This window comes from Sylvia atricapilla, chromosome 1, assembly GCF_009819655.1.
Source record: "Sylvia atricapilla isolate bSylAtr1 chromosome 1, bSylAtr1.pri, whole genome shotgun sequence".
Classification (NCBI taxonomy): Eukaryota; Metazoa; Chordata; class Aves; order Passeriformes; family Sylviidae; genus Sylvia; species Sylvia atricapilla.
This window is the reverse complement of record NC_089140.1, coordinates 1,015,687-1,039,980: the sequence shown is the minus strand read 5'-3', so window position 1 is coordinate 1,039,980 and position 24,294 is coordinate 1,015,687. Positions and strand designations below refer to the sequence as shown.

At 56.8% G+C, this 24,294-nt stretch overlaps 4 protein-coding genes and 1 long non-coding RNA gene across 5 annotated transcripts in view; 4 read left to right on the top strand and 1 right to left on the bottom strand.

The window, feature by feature from the left end:
• NBEAL2 (neurobeachin like 2) overlaps window positions 1-896 on the top strand; it is a 40,425-nt gene extending 39,529 nt beyond the window's left edge. The window contains 1 exon segment of the mRNA XM_066313361.1: window positions 715-896. Within this exon segment, the coding sequence (XP_066169458.1) occupies window positions 715-819 (105 nt within the window). The 3' untranslated portion in view covers window positions 820-896.
• A 1,004-nt stretch (window positions 897-1,900) lies between these two features.
• On the top strand, window positions 1,901-8,933 carry LOC136362328 (D-serine dehydratase-like). The gene is made up of 8 exons (XM_066320775.1): window positions 1,901-2,179; window positions 3,631-3,780; window positions 5,368-5,652; window positions 6,359-6,544; window positions 7,460-7,581; window positions 7,669-7,858; window positions 7,931-8,036; window positions 8,555-8,933. Exons 1-8 carry the CDS (start codon window positions 2,160-2,162, stop codon window positions 8,642-8,644), a joined length of 1,149 nt encoding a protein of 382 aa, XP_066176872.1. The 5' UTR covers window positions 1,901-2,159; the 3' UTR covers window positions 8,645-8,933.
• A 461-nt stretch (window positions 8,934-9,394) lies between these two features.
• LOC136362276 (uncharacterized) lies at window positions 9,395-10,569 on the top strand. Its single transcript, XR_010743765.1, has 3 exons — window positions 9,395-9,592; window positions 10,347-10,431; window positions 10,510-10,569. It is a non-coding gene; the product is annotated as an uncharacterized lncRNA (long non-coding RNA).
• Window positions 10,570-12,219: 1,650 nt separating this feature from the next.
• Window positions 12,220-14,297, top strand: LOC136362199 (death domain-containing membrane protein NRADD-like). The gene is made up of 3 exons (XM_066320575.1): window positions 12,220-12,760; window positions 12,832-12,944; window positions 14,046-14,297. The coding sequence occupies exons 1-3, from the start codon at window positions 12,546-12,548 to the stop codon at window positions 14,150-14,152; spliced, it is 435 nt and encodes a 144-aa protein (XP_066176672.1). The 5' UTR covers window positions 12,220-12,545; the 3' UTR covers window positions 14,153-14,297.
• Window positions 14,298-15,151: 854 nt separating this feature from the next.
• SETD2 (SET domain containing 2, histone lysine methyltransferase) overlaps window positions 15,152-24,294 on the bottom strand; it is a 50,383-nt gene continuing 41,240 nt past the window's right edge. The window contains exons 16-21 of the mRNA XM_066313121.1: window positions 23,348-23,482; window positions 23,071-23,210; window positions 22,015-22,126; window positions 18,138-18,218; window positions 17,286-17,387; window positions 15,152-15,895 (exon numbers count right to left, since the gene is read on the bottom strand). Of these exons, the coding sequence (XP_066169218.1) occupies window positions 15,734-15,895; window positions 17,286-17,387; window positions 18,138-18,218; window positions 22,015-22,126; window positions 23,071-23,210; window positions 23,348-23,482 (732 nt within the window). The 3' untranslated portion in view covers window positions 15,152-15,733. The remainder of the gene's footprint in view (window positions 15,896-17,285; window positions 17,388-18,137; window positions 18,219-22,014; window positions 22,127-23,070; window positions 23,211-23,347; window positions 23,483-24,294) is intronic.

The window sequence follows — 24,294 nt, the reverse complement described above, 5'->3', positions numbered from 1 at the left end:
GAAGGAGATGAGGATTTCGGGAATGGGATGGAGAAGGGGATGAGGATTTCAGGATGGGGATGGAGAAGGGGATGAGGATTTCGGGATGGGGCTGGATAAGGAGATGAGGATTTCGGATGGGATGGAGAAGGGGATGAGGATTTCGGGATGGGGATGGAGAAGGGGATGAGGATTTCGGGATGGGGGCTGGAGAAGGGGGTGAGGATTCGGGATGGGGCTGGGGAAGGAGATGAGGATTTCGGGATGGGGCTGGATAAGGAGATGAGGATTTCGGGATGGGGATGGAGAAGGGGATGAGGATTTCGGGATGGGGATGGAGAAGGGGATGAGGATTCGGGGATGGGGCTGGGGAAGGGGGTGAGGATTTGGGATGAGGCTGGAGAAGGGGGTGAGGATTTTGGGATGGGGCTGGAGAAGGAGATGAGGATTTCGGGATGGGGCTGGAGAAGGGATGAGGATTTTGGGATGGGGCCGAAGATGGGGATGAAGAAGGAGGTGAGGATTTCGGGATGGGGCTGGATAAGGAGATGAGGATTTGGGATGGGGATGAAGAAGGGGATGAGGATTTCGGGATGGGGCTGGAGAAGGGGATGAGGATTTGGGATGGGGCTGGAGAAGGCGGTGAGGATTTTGGGATGGGCCAGAGAAGGGCACGAGGAAGGGCAGGGATAAAGGAGCTGGGGATGGCACAGGCTCTCTCCCCGCCGTCCCCAGGTGCGGCCGGGCCAGTTCCACCGGCGGCTGTGGCGATCCACGCGGCGAATCTCGCAGGTGTCGGCGGGGGAGACGGAGTACAACCCCTGCGAGGGCCGGGCTTAGGCCAGCACCGCCCACCCCGGGACCCCCGCACCGCCGGGGACACCCCCGGCCACCGAGGGGACCCCCGAACCCCGCCCACACCCGTGGCCTTACCCAGCCCCCCCTGGATTTTTGGGGGACCTTGTCACAGCGGGGTTTGGGGACAGCAGGAGGTTGGTGACCCGTCGCTGGGGAAAAGGGGGGGTGGCACAGCTGTCCCCTCGCTGTCCCCGCTGGCCAGGAGCCGGCAGTCTGCGATGGGGGTGTCCCTGCACACCGCCTTGGGTTTGTTTTTTTTTTAATTTTTATCTGTTTTTAGAGGTTTTACAGAAAAAAGAGTTGTTATTAATAATAATAATAATAATTAATAATAATATATCTGTGGGAAATCAAGGTGTGAGGCCCGTGGCTGCCCCAAGGTGGGGACAAAGCCCCTCCTGTGTGTGTCCCCTGCTCAGTGTCCTGCACTGGGGGGGCTCAGGACGGGCTGGGGGACACGGGGACATCGGTGTCACGAGTCGGGCAGATCTCAGCAGATGCACACACTCGTGTCACGAGTTGGGGGGTTCTCTGCAGCCCCATACCCCCCGTCACAGGTTTAGGGGGTCTCAGTAGCTCTGTGCACACGTGTCACGAGCGTGGGGGAGTCTCGGCACCCGTGCCCAGGTGTGACAAGTTTGGGGGTCACTCAGTAGCTGTACACACACGTGTCACGAGCATGGGGGTCCTCGGCAGCAGCTGCACTTAAGTGTGACAACTTGGGAGGCGGTCTCAGGAGCTCCCCACGCGTGTGTCACGAGTTTAGGGGGTCTCAGGAGCTCCCCACGCGTGTGTCACGGGTTTAGGGGGTCTCAGCAGCTCCCTGCACTTGTGTCACCAGTTTAGGGGGTCTCGGCAGCTGTGCACCCCCGTGTCACGAGTTTAGGGGGTCTCAGCATCTCCCCACGCGTGTGTCACGGGTTCAGGGGTCTCAGCAGCACCCCACGCCTGTGTCACGGGTTTAGGGGGTCTCAGGAGCTCCCCGCACTTGTGTCACGAGTGTTAGGGGGTCTCAGCAGCTGTGCACCCCCATGTCATGAGTTTAAGGGGTCTCAGCAGCATCAGCTGTGTCCCCCCGTGTCGCAGTGGGTCCCCGGCAGCGCCCCACACGTGTCACGAACACGGGGGGGCTCAGCAGCCGCCGCAGCACGTCCCCGGTGGCGCCGCTCCCTCCGTGTCGCCGGCGCTGGCGGCGTGTCCTCCGCTGGCCCCGCCACCCCGGCGAGGCCCCTCGGCTGGCAGTGACCCTTGTCCCCGCTCCGGTGCCACCGCGTCACGTGGGGCACAGGGCACGGCGGCGCCGGGAGCGGCCGGACAGAGCCATGGACGGACACACGGACAGGTGGGCAGGGCAGGGAGGGGACACGGCCACGGGACGCCGGGGTGGCGGCGACACGAGGTGACGCTGCTGGGAGGGGGTGTTCCCGTCCCGCTGGAGATCGGAACGTGATGTCCCCGTTCCCGGATTTTGGCGCAGGCTGACCCAGTTTCGGGCATCCTGTCCCGGGGATTCCCTCCGCCCCCAAAAAGTGTCGCTTTTCCCTGTGGCCCTGGCCCGGGTGTCCCTCTGCCTCGTGTCCCCGTCCCAAGTGACCCAGTTCCAGCTTTCCCATCCCAGCTGTCCCTGCTCCATAGATTCCAGTCCCAGGGGTCCCTGCTTCCAATATCCCTATACGAGGTGACCCAAGTGTCCTTGTCCCACATGTCCCAAATGTCCCTCTGCCCCGTGTCCCAGTCCCAGCTTTCCCATCTCAGGTTTCCCATCCCAGGTGTCCCTGTTCCATACATTGCAGTCCCAGGTGTCCCAGTCCCAGCTTTGCCATCCCACGTGTTCCAGATGTCCCAGGTGTCCCATCCCTGGTGTCAGAGCTGTCCCTGTTCCATAGATTCCTGTCCCAAGTGTCCCTGCTTCCAGCATGAGGTGACCCAAGTGTCCTTGTCCCAGATGTCCCAGATGTCCCAGTCCCAAATGTCCCATCCCAGGTGCTCCAGATGTCCCAGGTGTCCCAGTCCCGGGTGTCCTATCCCAGGTGTCCCAGCTGTCCCTGTTCTGTAGATTCCAGTCCCTGGTGTCCCTGCTTCCCGTATGAGGTGACCCAGGTGTCCTTGTCCCACGTGTCCCAGATGTCCCAGGTGTCCCAGTCCCAGCTTTCCCATCCCAGGTGTTCCAGATGTCCGAGGTGTCCCAGTCCCAGGTGTCCCAGCTGTCCCTGTTCCATAGATTCCTGTCCCAAGTGTCCCTGTTTCCAGTATCCCTATACGAGGTGTCCCAAGTGTCCCAGCTGTCCCACTCCCCAGTTTCCCACTCTCCCATACCCCAATCCCAGCATCCACCCGGCTCCAGGAATCCCCTGGATTGTGCCCGAGGATGAAGGGACACCCTGGGGCTGCCCCAGCACCATCCCCACCCCAAATCCCCCCAAAATGCCGCGTCCCTGGGGGAGCACACGGCCCCCACCTGGGGACAGGGACCCCCAACCTGCTCCTCTGGGGCTGTAGGGCGGGTTTAGGGTGGTGTAGGGTGGTGTAGGGTGGTGTGGGGTGGTGTAGGGTGGGCACGGGGGGTTTAGGGTGGTGTTGGGTGGGCACAGGAGGGGTTTAGGGTGGTGTAGGGTGGGCACGGGGGGGTTTCAGGGTGCAGGATGGATTTAGGGTGGTGTTGGATGCTCACAGGGGGGGTTTAGGGTGGTGTAGGGTGGGCACAGGGTGGGGTTACAGTGGTGTAGGGTGGGCACAGGGCGGGTTGAGGGCACAGGGGGGCTCACAGCAGGTTCTCCCCGCTCCCGCCCCCAGCTCGTGGCTCGGAGCCCCCCTGGAGCAGTTGCCCACCCCTGCGCTGACCCTGGATCTGGCCACGATGCGCGGGAACGCCGAGAGGATGCGGGAGCGCTGCCGGGCGCTGGGGCTGCGCCTGCGGCCCCACGTCAAGACACACAAAACCCTGTGAGTGTGTCCCACCCCGGAACCCCCCGGGATCTGCCCTGTGTCTCCCCAGAGCCCCCCAGAACCCCAAATATCCACCCAGTGTCATCCTAGAACCCGCAGTACCCACCCCAGTGTCTCCCCAGTACCCACCCAATGTCACCTCAGAGCCCCCCCAGGATCCACCCACTGTCACCCCAGAACCCCCAGTGTGTCCCCAGTACCCCCAGTATTCACCCAGTGTCACACCAGAACCCCCAGGATCCACCCAGTGTGTCCCCAGAACCCCCCCATCCCTCCAACCTCCTCCCCACATCCTTCTGTGTCCCCTCTGTACCCCTCAAACCTCACCCAGTTTTCCTCCCCACCCTCACTCCAAAATCCTTCTCCAGCATCCTCCCCATCATCCCAGCAGCTGCCTCTCCAGTATCCCCCAGTTTCTCCAGCATCTTCCCAGTATCCCCCCCAATCCTCCCAGTATCCCCACCTCTCCTTCAGCACCCAACATCCCCCCAGCGCCTTCTGAGAATCCTTCCCAGTGCCTCCTCTTCCTCCCAGTATCCTCCCATCTTCCCAGTATCACTACCATCCTCCTGGTATCCCTGCCATCATCCTCCCAGTATCTCCATCTTCCTCCCAGTATCCCCCAACTCTCCTTCAACACCCAACATCTCCCCCGGCACCTTCTCAGAATTCCTCCCAGCACCTCCCCATCCTCCCTCTCATCATCCTCACCATCATCCCAGTATCCCCTCCATCCTCCTGGTATCCCCACCATCCTCCCAGTATCCATCCTCCCAGTATCCCCACTATCTCCCCATCCTCCCAGTATCCTCGCCATCATCCCAGTATCCCCACCATCCTCCCAGTATTCCCTCCATCCTCCCAGTATCCCCACTATCTCCCCATCCTCCCAGTATCCTCACCATCATCCCTGTATCCTCCCCATCCTCCCAGTGTTGTCCCCATCATCCCAGTATCCCTACTCTCTTTACAATATCCCTATCTTCCTCCCAGTATCCCCCCTCCATCCTCCCGGTATCCCCACTATCTCCCCATCCTCCCAGTACCCCTTCCCATCCTCCCAGCACCTCCCCATCATCCCAGTACCCCTACCTTCCTCCCAGTATCCCCCCTCCATCCTCCCGGTATCCCCACTATCTCCCCATCCTCCCAGCACCTCCCCATCCTCCCTCTCATCATCCTCACCATCATCCCAGTATCCCTACCTTCGTCCCAGTATCCCTCCCATTCTCCCGGTATCCCCACCATCCTCCCAGTATCCCCCCTCCATCCTCCCAGTATCCTCTCCATCATCCCAGTATCCCTACTTTCTTACCAGTATCCCCCCTCCATCCTCCCAGTATCCATCTTCCCGGTATCCCCACTATCTCCCCATCCTCCCAGTATCCTCTCCATCATCCCAGTATCCCTACCTTCCTCCCAGTATCCCCCCCTCCATCCTCCCATTATCCCCACTATCTCCCCATCCTCCCAGTATCCCCCAACTCTCCCTCGGCACCCTCCAGCACCTTCCAAGAATTCCTGCCAGCACCTCCTCAGCACCTCTCCTTGTCTCTCCCTCCTCCCCGGCTCCCGCATTCCCAGGGAGGGCGCGGCGCTGGCCACGGGCGGGACCCGCCGTGGGATCGTGGTGTCCACTCTGGCCGAGGCGCGTTTCTTCGCGGCCGGAGGCTTCGATGACATCCTCTACGGCTTCCCGGTGGCGCGCTGGCGCCTGGCCGAGTGCTCCGAGCTGGCCCAGCGCCTGCAGGAATTCCAGGTGCTCCTGGACAGCCGCCAAGGCTTGGAGATGCTGCTCCAGAATCCCCTTCCCGGCGGGAAGCGCTGGCTCGTCTGGCTCAAGCTGGACTGCGGGAATGCCCGGGGTAGGTGACCCTGCCCTTTAAATGCCACCCCGGGGGTGCAGGGAGGGGACATCGTGTCCTGGTTCATCCAGGGGGTTCATCCAGGAACCGTGGGGTGGGATGTTCTGAGCGCCTCAACCAGGATGGGGCACTGAAGCGTCCCTAAAAGTCATTAATTAAGGATGTTCCTCAGGGAATGATGTCCTGTGTCCCTCCAAGTCCCCAGATCCTCCAGCCCAGCCAGGATGGAACATCTAAATCCCCCCTAAAGTCATTAATTGAGGATGTCCCTCAGGGAATGATGTCCTGTGTCCCTCCAAGTCCCCAGATCTTCCATCCCAGCCAGGATGGAGCATCTAAAGCCCCACAAAGTCATTAATTGAGGATGTCCCTCAGGGAATGATGTCCTGTGTCCCTCCAAGTCCCCAGATCCTCCATCCCAGCCGTGCTGGAGCATCTAAATCCCCACAAAGTCATTAATTGAGGATGTCCCTCAGGGAATGATGTCCTGTGTCCCTCCAAGGCCCCAGATCCTCCATCCCAGCCAGGATGGAACATCTCAGCCTTTCCAAAGTCATTTTTTCCCAGCCGTGCCAGGAAAATACAATAGAAATAGCCCCCAAACCCCACAATGGGATTTTGCCTTCCCTCCCCAACCCCATTCCCACATTCCCACCGTGGAGGGGCCACATCCCAATGTCCCCAAGTGTCCCTAAGTGTCCCCTCCTCAGCGGGATTCGCCCCACGGACCCCGAGGCGCTGGCGCTGGCCCGCGGCATCGCGCAGGGTTCCCCGGAGCTGGTGACCCTGGTGGGGGTCTACGCCCACTGCGGGAACACCTACGGCTGTGGCGACGTCGCGGCCGTCCAGGCCATCGCCAGGGACACCACGGCCGCCGTGCTGGAGTTTGTCACCGCGTGAGTGGCCGGGCTGGGCTGGGGGACCGCGGGGCTTTGGGGACAGGAGGGGTCAAGGCGGTCGCTGGGGGGTTGTAAAGGGGAATCGCCCCCATAAAGGGGCCCTCAAAGTCCCCCCGGGGGGTGGCGGCGGCGCCGCTCGGCCTTTGATGTGGCTGCGGTGGCGGCTGGTGACCTGGGGCATTGTCCCCTCCCTCCTCCCCGTCACCTTTTCATCCCGGCGGGGGTCCGCATCCTGCGGGGAATTGCGGCCGGATGGCTCCTGCTGGGAAAAGGGGACGAGGGGACAAGGGGAAAAGGGGCAGGGACCTCCACCCCCACCGGGGACAGCGACGTGCCCACCTGGGGACACGTCCCGGGCATCACCGGCCCGTGGTGGCACCGGCCCGTGGTGGGGAAACCGCAGATCCCATCCCCTGCCCAAAATTGTGGGGGGCTCCCGGGCACATCTGGGGCTGCAGAAATACCTGGGAGGGGTCCCAGGCACCACTGGGGGCACCCTGACACATCTGGAGAGGGGTTCCGGCACATCTGGGCAATGCCTGGCACAGCTGAGGGGACCCCGGGCACATCCGGGGATGCTCGGGCACATCTGGAGGGTGCTCTGCCACATCTGGGGGGGGGGGATCTGGAGGGACCCTCACCAGCCCTGAGTCTTTGAGGGGGGCTCTCAGGCACATCTGGTCTGCACCTGAGCACATCTGGATGCACATCTCGAGCTCTCCCTGGCGCACCGGGGGGAGGCTCTGCCACATCTGGATGGTTCCTTTGACTGTTTGGGGGCACATCTGCGGCACCCAGAGGCGCAGGAGCCACCTCTGGTCCTGTTCCCGGGGTGACAGCCCCACCTGCGGTCACCCGGAGGTGACGTCCCGCAGCCCAGTCACCCCGAGGGTGTCCCCGGTGTGTCCCCAGGCTGCGGCGGGCCGGGATCCCGTGTCCCCAGGCCACCATCGGCTCCACGCCGTCCTGCAGCCACCCGGTGCCGGAGATGTCGCAGCTCACCGAGGTGCACCCGGGCAATTACCTCTTCTACGGTGAGCTGGACAGATGTCCCCGAGCCGGGTGTGACCCTCCCCGAGGGTGGGACAGGGCCGGGCTGAGTTTTTGTCCCCCATCCCCAGACCTGCAGCAGACGCAGCTGGGCTCGTGCCGGCCCGAGGAGGTGGCCATCCGTGTCCTCACCAGGGTGGTCGGTCACTATCGCCACCGCGGGCAGCTGCTGCTGGACTGCGGCTGGGCCGCCCTCAGCCTGCACGGGCAGCGGCAGGGACCCTCGGGCTGTGCGGCCATCGAGGGCCACCCCCGCCTCAGGTGACAGCCGCCGGGAGGGCGGGGGGGGGACCGGCGGGGGCGGCGGGTGACACCTGTGTCCCCTCGGCGCAGGCTGGTGGCGCTGACCCAGGAGCACGGGCAGGTGGAGGCCGTGGATGGGGAGCTGGACTTCGAGCGGTTCCCGCTGGGAAGCACCTTGGCGCTCATCCCCTTCCATGTGAGTGTCACCCTGTGTGTCCCCTCTGTCACAGGCCTGTGCCACAGCTCTGTGTCCCCTGTGTCCTCTCTGTCCCAGCCCTGTCTTCCAGCCCTGTGTCCCCTCTGTCCCAGCCCTGTCACAGCTCAACTGTCCCCTCTGTCACAGTTCGATGTCCCCTCTGTCCCAGCTCAGTGTCCCCTGCGTCCCAGCCCTGTCCCAGGCCTGCGTCCCCTCTGCCACAGCTCAGTGTCCGCTCTGTCCCAATTCGGTGTCCCCTCTGTCCCAGCTCAGTGTCCCTGTCTCCCAGCCCTGTGTCCCCTGTGTCCCAGCCCTGTCCCAGCCCTGTGTCCCCTCTGTCCCAGGCCTGTGCCACAGTTCAGTGTCCCCTGTGTCCCCTGTGTCCCAGCCCTGTCCCAGCTCTTTGTCCCCTGTGTCCCCTGTGTCCCAGCCCCGTGTCCCCTGTGTCCCAGCCCTGTGTCCCCTGTGTCCCAGCCCTGTCCCAGCCCTGTCCCAGCCCCGTGTCCCCTGTGTCGCAGGCCTGTGCCACTGCCGCCATGCACCCCGTGTACTTCGTGCACGCCGCGGGGAAGGTGGTGGAGCTCTGGCGCCCCGTGCGCGGCTGGTAGAGAGGAGAGAGAGAGGAGATTCCGGGGGGATGCTGCACCTGCACCCCGAGCCCGCACCCAGCCCGGGACCCCGCACCCAGCCCGGGACCCCGCACCCAGCCCGGGACCCCGCACCCAGAGCCTGGACCGAGACTCCGCACCCACTCCAAGGCACCCTGAGCACCCACGCCGGGGTCCCGTAGCCCCTTCAGGGTCCTCACCCGCCTCACCCACATGGAATGCTGCATCCAGTCCCACTCCTCACTTCCTGCACCCACCCCACGTCCCTCCACCCACGCTGCGCCCCCGCTGAGACCCTGTGCGCCCCCACCCCAAGTGCTGCACCCACACCCGGGCTCAATAAAGCTGCTTCTCCCGCTCCCAGACACTTATTCCCTCGGGGAAGAGCCGTGAGGAGGTGGAGGGGAGGTGGGTGACACGGTCTCTTCGGTGCCCTCGGTCCCAGTTCGGACCGGTCCCGATGGAGGAGCCCCGGGCGGGACTCGAACCTGTGACCCCCGGGGCTGCGAGGGGCGGGGCTCCGCCTCTGGCCACGCCCCTCGAGCCGCACGCAGCCAATGAGAGCGCGCCCCGCCCGGCCCTGCCCGGGGGAGCCACGCCCAGCCCGGCCCGGCCCAGGCGCGACGGGGCGGCCGAGGGGAGCCGAGGGGAGCCGAACGGGGCCGAACCGGAGCCGAGGGGAGCCGAACGGGGCCGAACGGGGCCGAACCGGGACCCAGCGGAGCCGAACCGGGGCCGAGCGGTACCGAACGGAGATCCAGCGGGGCCGAACCGGGGCCGAGCGGTACCGGACAGGATCGAAGCGAGCGGAGCCGAAGCGGTTCGGAGCGGTTCGGAGGAGTTCGGCGCCGCTCGGCCCCGGTTCGGCCCGGCCCGGAGCGGAGTCCCGGGCCGGTCCCGGCGATGCGGCCGCTCCCGGTGCCGCTGCTGCTGCTGCTGCTGAGCCCGGTGCGGGCGGGACGGGACCGGGACGGGAACGGGATTGGACCGGGATGGGGTTGGGATGGGATTGGGATGGGCCGGGCCGGGTTCTCCCGCTGCCCCGGGGCACTCCGGGTCACTTCGCTCCGCGGCTTTTGTTGAAGTTTTTTGGGTTTGCTTCGGTTCAATTCCTTTTCTTTCATTTGATTCTGTTTTCCTCCTTTTTTTTTTTTTTTTTTTAATTTTTATTTTATTTTTTATTTTTTATTTTCCTGGTTTGTTTTTTGTCTTCCTTTTTATTTTTTTTTTTATTTTTATCACTCTTTTTTATTTTTCTCTTTTTTAAAATTTTTCCTCTTTTCCTTCACTCTCCTTTTCTGATTTTCACTTAATTTTTCCTCTTTTATTTTTTTAATTTTCCTTTTAAATTCCATTTATTTTTTTTCTCCCCTGCTTCATTCCATCTTATCCTATTTTACTTTCCTTATTTTCCTTTCTTTCACCTTATTTTCCTTCCATTTTATTCCGTTCAGCTTTTCCCTTTCCTTTCATCGCTTTCTTTTCATTCCTTCCCATTCCAAAGCCTTTGATCTCGTTTTTATTTACTATTGATTTCCTTTCCTCGTTCCCCTTTCCTTCGCTTTCCCTTTTTTTGTCATTATTTATTTTTACTGCTCCTCAATCCTCCTTTTCCACGGGTTTGGCAATTCCCAGTGGGAATTCGCGGGGTCCTGGAGTGGATTTAAGGGAAACTGAGGCAGGACCCTCGCTGTGCCCGCAGGTACCGGGGCGGAGCGGGGAGTGTCCCCCGTGTCCCCCCGGTGTCCCCGAGCCCTGCGACAGCCGCTGCCCACCCTGCGCCCGCAGTGAGTACCCCAAAAACACCCTCCCCCCCCCCCAAAAAAAAAACCCCAAAAAAGCCCTAAAACGCCCCAAACCCGCAGCGCGGAGCCCCGCGGAGGAGGAGCCGCAGGAGCCGTGCCCGCAGTGCGCAGCCTGTGCCCGTGAGTGACACCGGCACCCCGGGGGACACAGGGAGGGGACAGGCCCCTTTTGTGCCTCAGTTTGCCCTTTGTGCCTCAGTTTTTCCTTTTGTGCCTCAGTTTTCCTCTTTGTGCCTCAGTTTCCCCTTTGTGCCTCAGTTTCCCCCTTTTCCTGCCTCAGTTTCCCCTTTTGTCCCTCAATTTTCCCTTTTTGTGTCTCAGTTTCCCCCTTTGTGCCTCAGTTTCCCCTTGTTGCTCTTTAATTTCCCCTTTTCCTGCCTCAGTTTCCCTTTTGTGCCTCAGTTTCCCTTTTGTGCCTCACTTTCCCCTTTGTGCCTCACTTTCCCCTTTGTGCCTCACTTTCCCCTTTGTGCCTCACTTTCCCTTTGTTGCTCTCTAATTTCCCCTTCTCCTGCCTCAGTTTCCTCTTTGTGCCTCAGTTTCCCTTTTGTTCCTCAGTTTCCCCTTTGTGCCTCAGTTTCCCCCTTTTCCTGCCTCAGTTTCCCCTTTTGTCCCTCAATTTTCCCTTTTGTGCCACAGTTTCCCCTTTTGTGCCTCACTTTCCCCTTTGTGCCTCAGTTTCCCCTTGTTGCTCTTTAATTTCCCCTTCTCCTGCCACTTTGTGTCTCAGTTTCCCATTTGTGCCTCAGTTTCCCCTCATCACTCCTTAATTTCCCCTTCTCTTGCCTCAGTTTCCCTTTTTGTGTCTCAGTTTCCCTTTTGTTCCTCAGTTTCCTCTTTGTGCCTCAGTTTCCCCCTTCTCCTGCCTCAGTTTCCCTTTTGTGCCTCACTTTCCCTTTTGTTCCTCAGTTTCTCCTTTGTGCCTCAGTTTCCCCTTGTCATTCCATAATTTCCCCATTTTCTGCCTCAGTTTTCCCTTGTTGTGTCCCATTTTCCCACGTCCTGCCTCAGTTTCCCCTCATCGTGTCTCTTTCTTCATGTCATTCCTTAATTTCCCCTCTTCCTGCCTCAGTTTCCCTTTTGTGCCTCAGTTTCCCCACGTCCTACTCCAGTTTCCTTGTGTCGTGCCTCAGTTTCCCTTTTTACCTCCTTTCCTCTTTTTGTGTCTCATTCCCCCTTTTTCCTGCCTCAGTTTCCCTTTTTCACCTCATCCGCCTTTTTCACTCGTCCCCTTTTTCACCTCGTTCCCCTTTTTTGGGCCTCAGTTTCCCTTTTTGTTACTCTTTTTGTGCCTCAGTTTCCCTTTTCACCTCGTTCCCTCTTGTGCCTCAGTTTCCCCTTTTGTGTCTCCCCATTTTTCTCCCTCATTTCCCCTTTTTGTGCCTCAATTTCCCTTTTTCACCTCATTCCCCCTTTTTGTGCCTCAGTTTCCCTTTTTGTCCTTCATTCTCTCTTGTGCCTCAATTTCCCCTTTTCATGCCTCAGTTTCCCTTTTTGTGCCTCAGTTTCCCCTTTTTTTACTCTTTTTGTGCCTCAGTTTCCCCTTTTGTCACTCTCCATTTTTCTCCCTCATTCCCTTTTGTGCCTCAGTTTCCCTTTTTCGTCTTTCATTCTCTCTTGTGCCTCAGTTTCCCCTTTTGTTACTCTTTTTGTGCCTCAGTTTCCCCTTTTGTCACTCTTTCTCCATTTTTCCCCCTCATTCCCCTTTTTGTGCCTCAGTTTCCCCTTTTTGTGCCTCACTTTCCCTTTTTCACCTCATCCCCCTTTTAATCTCGTTCTCCTTTTTTGTGCCTCAGTTTCCCCTTTTGTGTCTCCCCATTTTTCTCCTTCATTTCCCCTTTTTGTGCCTCAATTTCCCTTTTTCACCTCATCCTCCCTTTTGTGCCTCAGTTTCCCCTTTTGTTACTCTTTTTGTGCCTCAGTTTCCCTTTTTGACCTCATCCCCCTTTTAATCTCGTTCCCCTTTTTGTGCCTCAGTTTCCCCTTCTGTTACTCTTTTTGTCCCTCAGTTTCCCCTTTTGTGTCTCCCCATTTTTCTCCCTCATTCCCTTTTCGTGCCTCAGTTTCCCTGCGCGTCCCTCGTCCCTCGTGGGCTGATGATGGCGGAGTTGTCCCCAAACCCGGGGACCTTTCCCTGCCACCTGTCCCCATTCCCTTCCCGCATTCCCACAGCCGAGGGGACGCCGCCGGTGCCGGGGGAGCCCCGAGTGACACCGCCGGTGCCGGAGGTCCCCGGGGACATCATCCCGCTGTACTGCGCCCTCCTGGCCGCGCTGGTCGTGGGGCTGCTGGCTTACGTGGCTTTCAAGTGGTGAGTGGGGTGCCGGGGGGGGACAGGCGGGGGTTTGGGGACCCCCGGTGACACCCCCGGTGTCCCCGCAGCTGGGACACCTGCAGGAAGAAGCGGCAGCTGGACAAGGCTCGGGAGGCGGCGGACGCGGGGGACGCCGAGAAGCTGCGAGGGGACGGCGGTGGCCTGGAGGCGACACAGTCCCGTGAGAGAGAGGGGGGTTTGGGGACACCTCACTCTGGGGGGTTTGGGGACAGCCACAACTGGGGGTTTGGGGACAGTCAGATCTGGGGGTTTGGGGACACCTCACTCTGGGAGGGGCTTTGGGGACAGTCAGAACTGGGGGCTTTGGGGACAGCCAGACCTGGGGGAATTTGGGGACAGCCAGACCTGGGGGGATTTGGGGACAGCCAGATCTGGGAGGGGGTCTGGGGACAGCCAGCTCTGGGGGGTTTGGGGACAGCCAGAACTGGGGAGTTTGGGGACAGCCAGATCTGGGGGTTTGGGGACACCTTACTCTGGGAGGGGGTTTGGGGACAGCCAGACCTGGGGGCTTTGGGGACAGCCAGAACTGGGGGAATTTGGGGACAGCCAGATCTGGGGGGATTTGGGGACAGCCAGACCTGGGGGAATTTGGGGACAGCCAGATCTGGGGGGATTTGGGGACAGCCAGAACTGGGGGGTTTGGGGACATCCAGATCTGGGGGGATTTGGGGACAGCCAGATCTGGGAGGGGGTTTGGGGACAGCCAGCCCTGGGGGTTTTGGGACAGCCAGACTTGTGGAGATCTGGGGACATCCAGATCTGGGGGTCTGGGGACAGCCAGAACTGGGGGGTTTGGGGACGGTCAGGCCTGGAGGTTTGGGGACAGCCAGAACTGGGGGGTTGGGGACACCTAGCTCTGGGAGGGGGTTTGGGGACAGCCAGCCGTGGGGGTGTTTGGAGGAGATCCGCGGGTTTGGGGACACCCAGATCTGGGGGAGCTTGGGGACATGCGTGGGTTTGGGGACACTCAGCCTTGAGGGGATTTTGGGGACATCCAGACTTGGGGGGATTTGGGGACACCCAGCCCCGGGGGGTTTTGGGGACACCCAGACCTGGAGGGATTTAGGGGGACATCGGTGGGTTTGGGGACATTCAGACCTGGGGGGGTTTGGGGCACCCAGACGCGGGGCTTTGGGGACATCTGCGGGTTTTGGGGACACCCAGACCCTGGGGAGTGTCAGAGTTTGGGGGCACCAGAGAGTTCTGGGGGTGATGGGATGGGGTCACCCGGATGGTGTCGGATGTCCCCATGTCCCCGCAGCGGCCGCCGAGGTCCCCGCGCTGTCCCCGCGGCGCCCGGAGGAGCCGGCAGAGCTGGAGCGGCTCCTGGAGCTGGGGACAGCGGGGGATGTCACCTCCGCCGTGTGACATCCCCGGCGGTGCTCCCGCTGCCCGATGGATTCCTGGCGATTTGGTTTGGGGGGTTTTTTTATGTGGGTTTTGTACTTTTATAGGGATTCTGGGGGGTGGGACGGGGACCTTTGGTGGCCGGTCCCTGGGTGGGGGCATTAAACGTGTCACTGGGTGCCACCAGGGCTTGTGTCCTCACGTGTCCGTGTGTCCGTGCGGGATGTGTCCCCTCAGGTGTCCCGAGTGTCCCCAGAATGTGTTCCCTTGGGTGTCCCCAATGTGTCCATGTGTCCCTTCTGATGTCCCAGTATCCCCAGGTGTCCATTTGTCCCCTGGGATGTGCCCCCTCGGGTGTCCCAAAGTGTCCCCAGCTGTCCATGAGCCCCCTCAGGTGTCTGTGTGTCACCAGGATTTGTGTCCTCACTGTGTCCCGAGTGTCCCCAAGGTGTCCCTTTGTCCCTGGCCTCCCGGGATGTGACTGCTCAGATCTGGGCTGGGTGTCCCCAGGTGTCCCCAATTTCCCCAGGGTCACGTCCCAATGATGTCACCCCCCAAGTGTCCCCACGTCTGTCCCCAGGATGTGTCCAGGTGTCCCACCCCCGGCGTGGGTGGCCCCTGGAGGAGGAGGGGACACCCTGAACACCCCAAGGCAGGTGGCACTGGGGACAGGAAAAGGCATTTTTAACCCCAAAATGCTCCCAGGTCACCCCAAACTTCCCTTCCCAAGGTGTCCAGATTCCCGGGAATGCTGAGGGTGACAAGAGGGTGAGGGGACACCCAAGGGTGAGGGGACACCCCAAAGGTGAGGGGACACCCCAAGGCACGTCCCCCTTTTGGCCCTGCCCACCGTCGATTTTGGGGTTTGGGGTTGGGAGTTTTTTGTTTGTTGGGTTTTGGTTTTTTTTTTTCTTTCTTTTCTTTTGATTTTTTTATTTTTTTCTCTTTTTTTGCCCGTTTGGTTTTTTTTTTTTTCCTTTTTTTTTTTTTTTTTACATAAAAAGTTCCGTAAAAATTGGATAAAGTAAAATGCTCGAAGCAGTAAAATCAATCTTATCAACACGGCCAGAAATCCGCAGTATTTACAGGGAAAACGGGAGGAAACCTCGCAGAACCAAAAGGAAAAACCAAGGAAACAACAACAACAACAACAACAAAAAAAAACAAAATTAAAAAAACAAATTTTAAATCCGGGAATAACCCCCCGAAGTCTCCTGTCAGAATTCCCGTGGGATTGGCAAGTTTGGGGCTGAAAGCAACTGGGGGAAGGAGGAGGAGGAGGAAAAAAAAAAGCAAATTATTATCAATATATTCACATATAGGTTAAAATATAATACAGAGGTTGGGAGCAGCGCTGGGAGAGCCGAGCTTGGGAAAGCCTGGAGCAGGGAAAAGCAGGCTTGGGAAAGCCCAGCTCATCCTCAGCAACGGGAACCAAGTTTGTTTTCCTTAAAAAAAAAAAAAAAAAAAAATTTTCTTTCATCGTCATAATAATAATAATTATAATAATAATAATTATAATAATAAATTCACAGGTTGGTGGCTCGGAAGGACGAATCCCCAGTGGGAATCGAGGGCTCCTCCCGAGGGTTATTCCAGGGGCTATTCCAGCTCCGTGTCCTCTTTGGGCTTGTAGAGGATCCCGAATTTCTGCATGTACTTCTTGATGTATTCCTTGGTCTTGTGTTTGACGTTCTCGTTGCACTCCAGGTCCTCGGGGTTCTTGCAGTACTTGAGCTCCTTGTTCATCACCCCGTGGGTGAGCTGTGGGAGGGCGGGAATGCCGCGGGAATGTGGGATCAGCCCCGGAATTCCCAGCCCTGGGCACTCCCCCCAGGCTGCTCTGCTCCTAATTCCCAAATATTCCCTCGGATTTCCCAACATTCCCTGAGCCACTGTCCTATTAATCCCCAAATATTCGGTAGTGTTCTCCCAATATCTGCCGTTATTTTCCAAATGTTCCCAAGCTATTTTCCTGTAATTCCCCAAATAGTCCTCAAATATTCCCTGAGTCGTATTAATCCCCAAATATTCCTAAAACATTCCCTAAATATTTCAAAATATGTGGTAGTGTTCCCCGAATAGCTGCTGCATTTTCCAAACATTCCCAAGCTATTTTCCTATTATTACCCAAATATTCCCTAAATATTTCCCAAATATTCCCAAAATATTCGGTATTGTTCCCTCAATATCTGCTGTTATTTTCCAAACATTCCCAAGCTATTTTCTTATTGCTCCCTAAATATTCCCTGTTCTTCCCCAAATATTCCCTATTATTCCCTAAATTATTTTCCTAATACTTCCCAAATAGTCCCCAAATCATTCCTAACATTCAATTTGCTGTTATCTCCCCAATATTCCCTAAATACTTGGTATTGTTGTGCCAACATTTGCAATTATTCCCCAAATATTTCCTATTATTCCCTAAATAATTCTCCTATTATTGCCCAGATATTCCCTAAATATTTCCTGCTATTCCCCAAATATTCCCTCGATATTCCCTATTATTCCTCTGTATTATTTATCCATTATTCCTCAATTATTCCCTGTACCTCCCCAAACATTCCCTCAGCTGCTGCCATATTACTGCCCAAATATTCCCTGTTATTCCCCAAATATTCCCTAAATATTTCCTGTTGTTGTCCCAATGTCCCCCCACCATTTCTCCTTCCCAGGCAGTTGGAATGACATGATCCCGTTTCCTGGGGCCATCCCTTTGTCCCCATGTCCCTTTACCCCCATGTTCCTGTACCCTGTGTCCCTGTATCCCAAGTTCCCATACCCCTCATGATCCCAACTCCGTGAACCCCATGTCCCCGTGTCCCCATATCCCTCTATCCTCCGTGTCCCCACTTCCCACATTCCAATGAACCTGCACTCTCCATGTCCCCAAGTCCCACATTCCATTTCCCTGTACCCCAGGTCCATTATCCCATGTCTCCATGTCCCTGTGTCCCCACGTTCCTGTGTCCATGTCCCCGCTCCGTGTGTGACCCTCTCCCTGTGTCCCTGTGTCCATGTCCCCACGTTCCTGTACTCATGTTCCCAAATCCTTGTATCCCACATGTACCCTCCATGTTCCTGCATCCATCCGTGTGTCCCTGCAGCCCCAATGTCCCCCCATCCCCGTGTCCCCACATTCCCACGTTCCCACCTTTCGTGCCAGGTGTTTGAAGTCCTCGGTGGTGGTGATCCTGCCCACCTTGCAGTCGGGTTTCCGGTAGGGATTCAGGCACTGCACAATGAACTGGGACATCTGCGGGACACAGCGCTGATCCTGATCCCTGCTCCCAGCCTATCCCATCCCATCCATCCCATGGATCCCATCCCCATCCCAGGGATCCCATCCCATCCCATGGATCCCACCCCATCCCATGGATCCCATCCCATCCATCCCATGGATCCCATCCCATGGATCCCACCCCATCCCATGGATCCCATCCCCATCCCATGGATCCCACCCCATCCCATGGATCCCATCCCCATCCCATGGATCCCATCCCATCCATCCCATGGATCCCATCCCATGGATCCCATCCATCCCATGGATCCCATCCATCCCATGGATCCCACCCCATCCCATGGATCCCACCCCATCCCATGGATCCCATCCCATCCATCCCATGGATCCCATCCCATCCCATGGATCCCATCCCATCCCATGGATCCCACCCCATCCCATGGATCCCATCCCATCCCATGGATCCCACCCCATCCCATGGATCCCATCCCCTTCCAACCCATCAATCCCATCCCAACCCATCAATCCCATCCCATGGATCCCATCCCATCCCAACCCATGGATCCCATCCCCATCCCATCCCATCCATCCCATGGATCCCATCCCATCCATCCCATGGATCCCATCCCATCCATCCCATGGATCCCATCCCCATCCCATGGATCCCACCCCATCCCATTTCATGGATCCCATCCCATGGATCCCATCCCATGGATCCCATCCCATGGACGCCATGGATCCCATTCCCAGGCTGGAATCCCTCACCTCTTTCCTGAACACCTCCTTGCTCTTCTTGGCCAGCTCGCTGGACGTGTCGGCTTCCGCCGTCTTGGGCTTCTTGGAAGACTGGAGAGGGGAACACGGGGATGGGAATGTGTCCTTGTCCCCACCCTGGGGACAGAACCCCTGTCCCACAGCCTGCTGGGCAGCACATGCTTCCAGCTCATTCCCAGGAGATTCCCCAGTCCAATCCAGATCTTCCCAGCCTGATCCCAATGAGCTTCTCAGCCCAGTTCCAGGTCCATTCCAGGGCACTCCTCAATCCATTCCCAACACCCTTCCCATCCAAGGCCACCACGTTTCCCAGTCTGATCCAGGTCCAATTCCCAGACAAATCTCAGTACACTGCCACCCCAAACCAGGGATTTCCCAATCTGAGCTCTTCCCAGGTTTATCCCAGCAAACTTCCCTGCCCAGTCCTGGTGCATTCCCCAGTTCAACCCTGGTGAACTTTCAGGTGAGCTTCCCAGTTCATCCTGTGAACTTCCCAGCCTGATCCAGGCCCAATTCCCAGTGAGCTTCCCAGCCCAGTCCTGGAACATTCCACACCCCAAAGCAGGCATTTCCCAGCCCAATCCCACTGAGCTCCCCAGCCAGATGCCAGCGGGCTCCTCGCCCCACTCCAGGCACAATTCCCAGTCTGATCCCAGCACAATCCCAGCATTTCCCAGCCTTGCTCCTGACACTCTTCAGCTCTGTCCCAAAACATTTCCCAGCCCAATCCTGGCACAATTCCCAGTACACTCCTGGGCTGGGAGGCACAGGGACCACTCCTTGCTCTTGTTTTCTTTGGAAAAAAAGCTGGAAAAAGAGCAGGAGCAGGTCCTGGGGCTGGTCCATAGTGGGAGCAAACCCTGAGGCGATGGATTTTCCTTCAGGAATTCCCTGGGAGGGCAGGGGGCCCCCACAAGCATTCACAGGGATTATCTTTAGCTACAGATAAAGACAAAGGGAATTTTTCCGGAATTTCTGGCTGCTTCCCTGAGCACTGATCCCTGATTTACTAACGGAGTAGAATCCGCTCCAGCTGCATCCCGGAGCCCATCCCTTCACTCTGGATCCACACCCACCTCCCACACGCTCCCATCCCAAGCTCTGCCATCTCCCTGGAGCTTAAGAAGGGAAAAGCAGCATCCCTGCCCCTGCACCGTGTTCTGGGAGAGGTCTGGGATCCAGGTCATCCCAACTTGGATTTGAAGGACGGGAAGATTTGTTAAAAAAGGATTTGTTAAAGGTTTGGAAAGCCGGGGGATGTTTTCCTTCTCCTTATGCTCTTTGATGATGTCCCAATATTTCTTTTAATTAAAAAAAAAATCCTGTTTTTTAGAAGTATTTAATACTGAAAAAAGAAGGCAAAAAAATCCCTTTCAATCCCTAAAAACGTGCCTGGCTGGAGGCAGGGCTGCAGATCCCCGGGAGCAAAGGGATGGGATGTAAATCAGCCGGGCCAGGGAGGGTTTATGGGCAGGAGCAGGGACATCAAAGCTGCTGCTCCAGCCCCGGGCGTGGCTGCCACTTCCAGCGGCCGGGAATGGGGAGCAGATGGCTCCGGGACAGCCCCTGAGTGCTCCATCAGCAAACCCCTCCTCATTCCCAGACCCCTCCTCATTCCCAAACCTTCCAAACCCCTCCTCATTCCCAAACCTTTCCGAAACCTCTCTTCATTCCCACACCTTCTCAAACTCTTCCACATTCCCAGACCCCTCCTCCTTCCCAAACCTTTCCAAAACCCTTCCTCATTCTCAAACCTTCCCAAAACCCTCCTCATTCCCGAACTCTTCGTCATTCCCAACCCCTTCCCAAACCCCTCATCATTCCCAAACCCTCCTATTTTTCTCCACCCACCAAATCCTTCCCCACCCCCAAAATCCTTCTCCATCAGTAAACTCTTCTCCATAACCAATCCCTTCTCCACCCCAAACCCTTCTCCTTGATGAATCCCTTCTTCACCACCAAATCCTTCTCCATCCCAAAATCCTTCTCCTCTACCTCATCCTTCTCCACCCCAAAATCCTTCTCTGCCCCCAAACCCTTCCCCATCCAGCCCCTCTCCATGTGGGATGAGGGCAAAAAACCGACGTCAGAATTGGCAGGGAAAGATGAGGAGGAGAAATGAAACCCCTATTTCCAAGCTCCTCCTTGTGCCAAGGGGCCAATTCCTCCTAATTTGAGGCTAAAATTCCATTTTAGATTTATTTTAATATCAAAACCTCCTTAGAGCAAGACCTTCCTCCCACACCTCTCCAAAGTGAAATCCCATCATCCAAAGGCTGCCAGGAAAACGAACACAGGACAATCCCCAGATTGGTGCTGTCCCTGTTTTCCAGCCTCTGGAGGAGATGGGAAGCCACAAAGATGGAGGGAAAACCAGCCTGGGATGGGATCAAGAAGCCAAATGTTTGGGAAAACCCTGAGGAGCCTGACTGGGATTCTCTTTTCCAGCAGCTGGGATCTGCTCCAGTGACACCAACTTTTCCATGGAGAACCAATGGGCAGAGACAAACTCATCCCAAATCCCAACTTTTTCCAGCTAAAAGGATGCAAAACCTTCAGCATCCAGCTCAGTGTTCTTCCTGCTGGGCCATTCCCTCAGGAAAGCCATTTTCCAAGGGAAAAACAGGATTTCAAGGGTGCTTTTCAGGGAATAGTGATCCTGGCTTCCCACTCCTCTTGTGCCTTTCCATGAAAATCCTCCCTCCCAGCCTGGAAACACCGGGAATAGCAGCAGCAGCTGTGGGATGCCAGTGGGTTTAATCCCTCCTGGGTGGGTTTAATCCACTTGGGAAAGGTGTGGGGTGGGGAGGAGGGTAAAAAAAATCCAAGGAATGCAGTTTTAATTTCAGGGTGGGAGCACTGGAGGCAGGAGCTGCGACCATGGGAATCCAGTGCCAGGAAAAACTCGACCTTCCTGGCCCAGAAGAAAAGGAATTAAAGCTCTGGAGTGAGTAGGAACCACCTCAGCCTGAGGTCAGCCAGAGCCACGGCTCGTTTAGGAATGAGGGATTCATGGATTCAGGGAAATTCAGGGATTTTGGGGTTTGGAATGAGCAAAAAAAAACAGGAAGGAGCAGCAGGTTCATGTCCAGCTCGTCCCTTCACAGGGATGCATTTCCCAGCTATTCCAGCTTCAAATCTCCCTTTAGAGCCTCCAATTAACATTTTCTTGCTCAATCCCAATATCCTTCAACGATATCTGCAACCCCAAGATCCAGGAATATCAAGGAATGTCATGGGATAAATGTGACACTGATCCAGGGATAAAAATCCTTGGAAAGGCTTCCCTGGATTCCTCTGTGGAAGCAACTGCCCCTTGGCTGAGCGGGGAGTGCCAGCTCTGAGCTCATTTTCCAATTAACTTTTCTCCAGGAGATAAATATTTGTCCGTAATTTTGCTGGAGTGAACTGGCCAGGATTCCTGGCTGGAGCACTCAGAGGCATTCTGGGAATGGGATTAACCCCTGGGATCCTGGCAGCACATGGAAAGGCAACAGCAGCCATGTGGGATGTTCCCGGGTGCTGCAGGACGGGACAACACCTCCAGGAAATTCCTGGGAACGTGGGAGCTCACCCAAGCAGCGGGAGAATGGATTCCTTCCTTTTTGTGGATTTTCTCCAGCTTTTAAAGGAACCAGAAATATATGGGAAAGACTCCTGAGGAACATCCTTAATCTGTGCTTTTTCAGCGTTATTCCCCTTCATTCCCATTTTTCCAGCCAGCTCCACACACAGTTTGGAATCCAGGGGGGAACTTCAGGGAAGTGCAGAGTCTACACCTGGGGTCACCTCTGTCCCCCTGCCACCTCCCAGCTCCACACTGCCGGCTGCCATCCCAAAACCCATCCCAAAGATTTGTCTCCCTCACCTTCATGGGGTTCTCGTCGTACGTGGGCGTGCCCAGGTCCATCTCGGCCTCGTGCTCCAGGCTGGCCTCGTCCCCGGGGCTGTCCCAGGTCGGAGGATCCCACTGGGTTTGTCTGGAGCAAAGAAAACGGATCGTTGTCACCTCCTTGGAGAAAATGGGATGCGCTCATGGGTTGTCCCATCAACTGGGACGCCCGGATTCCATCAGAATTCCTGACACGAAGAATTCACAGCCTCGCTCTTAACTTGGAGGTTTTTAAGTTGGAGGAGGTTAAAAGCAAGCAGGAAGAAGTGAAAAAAAAGGGAATCTGCACCGTTTTCTACCATGGTGACACTGTGGGATCAAGGGATGTTCATCACTGGGATGGAATTCCCAGCATGGAAAGGTGGGAATATCCCAGAAGAGAGCCTCCACCAAGGCTCCCTTGGATCTCCTCATCTCATCCTGAGACTTCCAAACAACACAATTCACCAATTCCTGCTCCACAGTTTGAATTCCAGGTGTTTGAAGGTTCCTGCTCTGCTGTGTGCCAGGGAGCAGGGAAGATTCCAAAAGGGAAATGGAAAAGATCCATGGATGCAGGGAAATGTGTGCCAGGAACAAAAACTGACAGCAGGAAATGGATATGGAAGAAAATATTCCTACTTATCCCTTCAGAGGTGGATCCCCCATCCACATCTCCCATGGAGCTGGAAATTTTGGAAAAAGTCCGTTTTTAGAAGCTTAAAATTCATTTTAATTTCAGGTAAATTCCCAGGGATTGATCCAAAACCTGGCTCTTTCCAAAACCGATGGGAGAGGTGTAGAAAAACCATTGGCAAAATCGTGTTTCTTCCTATGGAGGTGGGAGCTGGGCTCTTCTCCCCAAAAAACAAGCAACAGGACAAGAGGGGGATGGCCTTGAGTCATGCCAGGGGATGTTCAGGTTGGATATTGGGAAAACTCCTTTAGGGAAAGGGTTGTCCCTGGACAGGGGTGGAGTGCCCATCCCAGAAGGACCTCAAATCCCTGTGGATGTGACACCTGGGGACAGGGGTCAGCCATGTCCACACCCACCTGGTGACCACGTGGTAGTAGTAGATCTTTCCCTCAGGATCCCGGGCCGTTTTCCAGTTGGGAGGGAGGACGATGGTTTTGGGTTTGGGAGGGGAAGGCGGAGGCAGATCCAGGAGGTTGTTGGTGACCACCAGCTCTGGCTGCAAACGGCACAGAAGGGATGGAGAGAAAGTTGTGAGGGGTCAGAAAAGGTGTCCTGGCAGCTTTTTATCCTACAGGAAAACCCTTCCTATCCATCCATCCATCCATCCCTCCATCCATCCCTCTGGATCCTCACCTGCTGGATGGGCTGGGGCTGCCCGGTGGCCACGATGGTGGTTACAGCTGTGGGGGGCTGCACGATGACTCCCTGTGGATGAGCCGTGTAGATCTGCTGGCCCTGGATGTACTGGAGCCCTGGCTGGGCATAGCTCTGCAACACGGGATCACACTCAGCTGCTTCTCCCAAGAAAAACCCCCCTTTGGTGCAGGAGAGCAGCTTCCACCATCCCAGACTGCTCCGAGCCCCAGTGTCCAACCTGGCCTTGGACACCTCCAGGGGCTCTGGGAATTCCAGCCCAGCGCCTCCCCACCCTCCCAGCCAGGAATTCCTTCCTAATATTACCCTTAGAGTTTTGTAATATAATTAATTCTGGTAGCTCCAGACTCTACTTCCAAAAGCCAGTGGAAGTTGAGCTCCCACATCCACATTTTACTCATTTACTCACAAATCTCCCTTTAACAATCAAAAACCCAAAAACATTCCTGCAAGCTGCAAATTCCTGACTGGTCCCAAAAACTATGGAATCATCACCCCTGGATGTGTTCAATATTCCCCATCCCTGGATGTGTTCAGTATCCCTCATCCCTTGGAATGTCCAAGGCCTGGTTGGATGGGGCTTGGAGCAATCTGGGATAACAGAAGCTGTCCCTGCCGTGGTAGGGGGTGGAACTGGATTCTCCTGAAGGTTCCTTCCAACCCCACACATTCCAGGATTCCATGACTCTCTAATTTATGCCGTTTGTAGACAGAAAACACCCTGGAACGTGCTTTTCTCCTGCTCTTGGGCAGCAAGTTCCCTGAGAAGTGCTAAGAAGATGCTCCAAGAGAAGTAAGTGTGGGTGCTGAATGCGAGGAACCAGGCAGCAGCAGTGTCTGTGGGAAACCAGGTCACAGAGATTCCTCACACCGAGATATTGTGGCCTGAGATATATTCTCTGGCCTGAGAAACTGGAAGGAGGAAT

Excerpts from the sequence above, each read along its gene's own strand:
- LOC136362328 (XM_066320775.1), top strand. The coding sequence starts at position 2,160 with ATGGACGGACACACGGACAG. Across the intron at positions 5,653-6,358 it reads TGCGGGAATGCCCGGGGTAG|CGGGATTCGCCCCACGGACC; the intron begins GTGACCCTGCCC and ends TCCCCTCCTCAG. Across the intron at positions 7,859-7,930 it reads GAGGGCCACCCCCGCCTCAG|GCTGGTGGCGCTGACCCAGG; the intron begins GTGACAGCCGCC and ends CCCTCGGCGCAG.
- LOC136362199 (XM_066320575.1), top strand. The coding sequence starts at position 12,546 with ATGATGGCGGAGTTGTCCCCAAACCCGGGGACCTTTCCCTGCCACCTG. Across the intron at positions 12,761-12,831 it reads GCTTACGTGGCTTTCAAGTG|CTGGGACACCTGCAGGAAGA; the intron begins GTGAGTGGGGTG and ends GTGTCCCCGCAG. Across the intron at positions 12,945-14,045 it reads CCTGGAGGCGACACAGTCCC|CGGCCGCCGAGGTCCCCGCG; the intron begins GTGAGAGAGAGG and ends ATGTCCCCGCAG.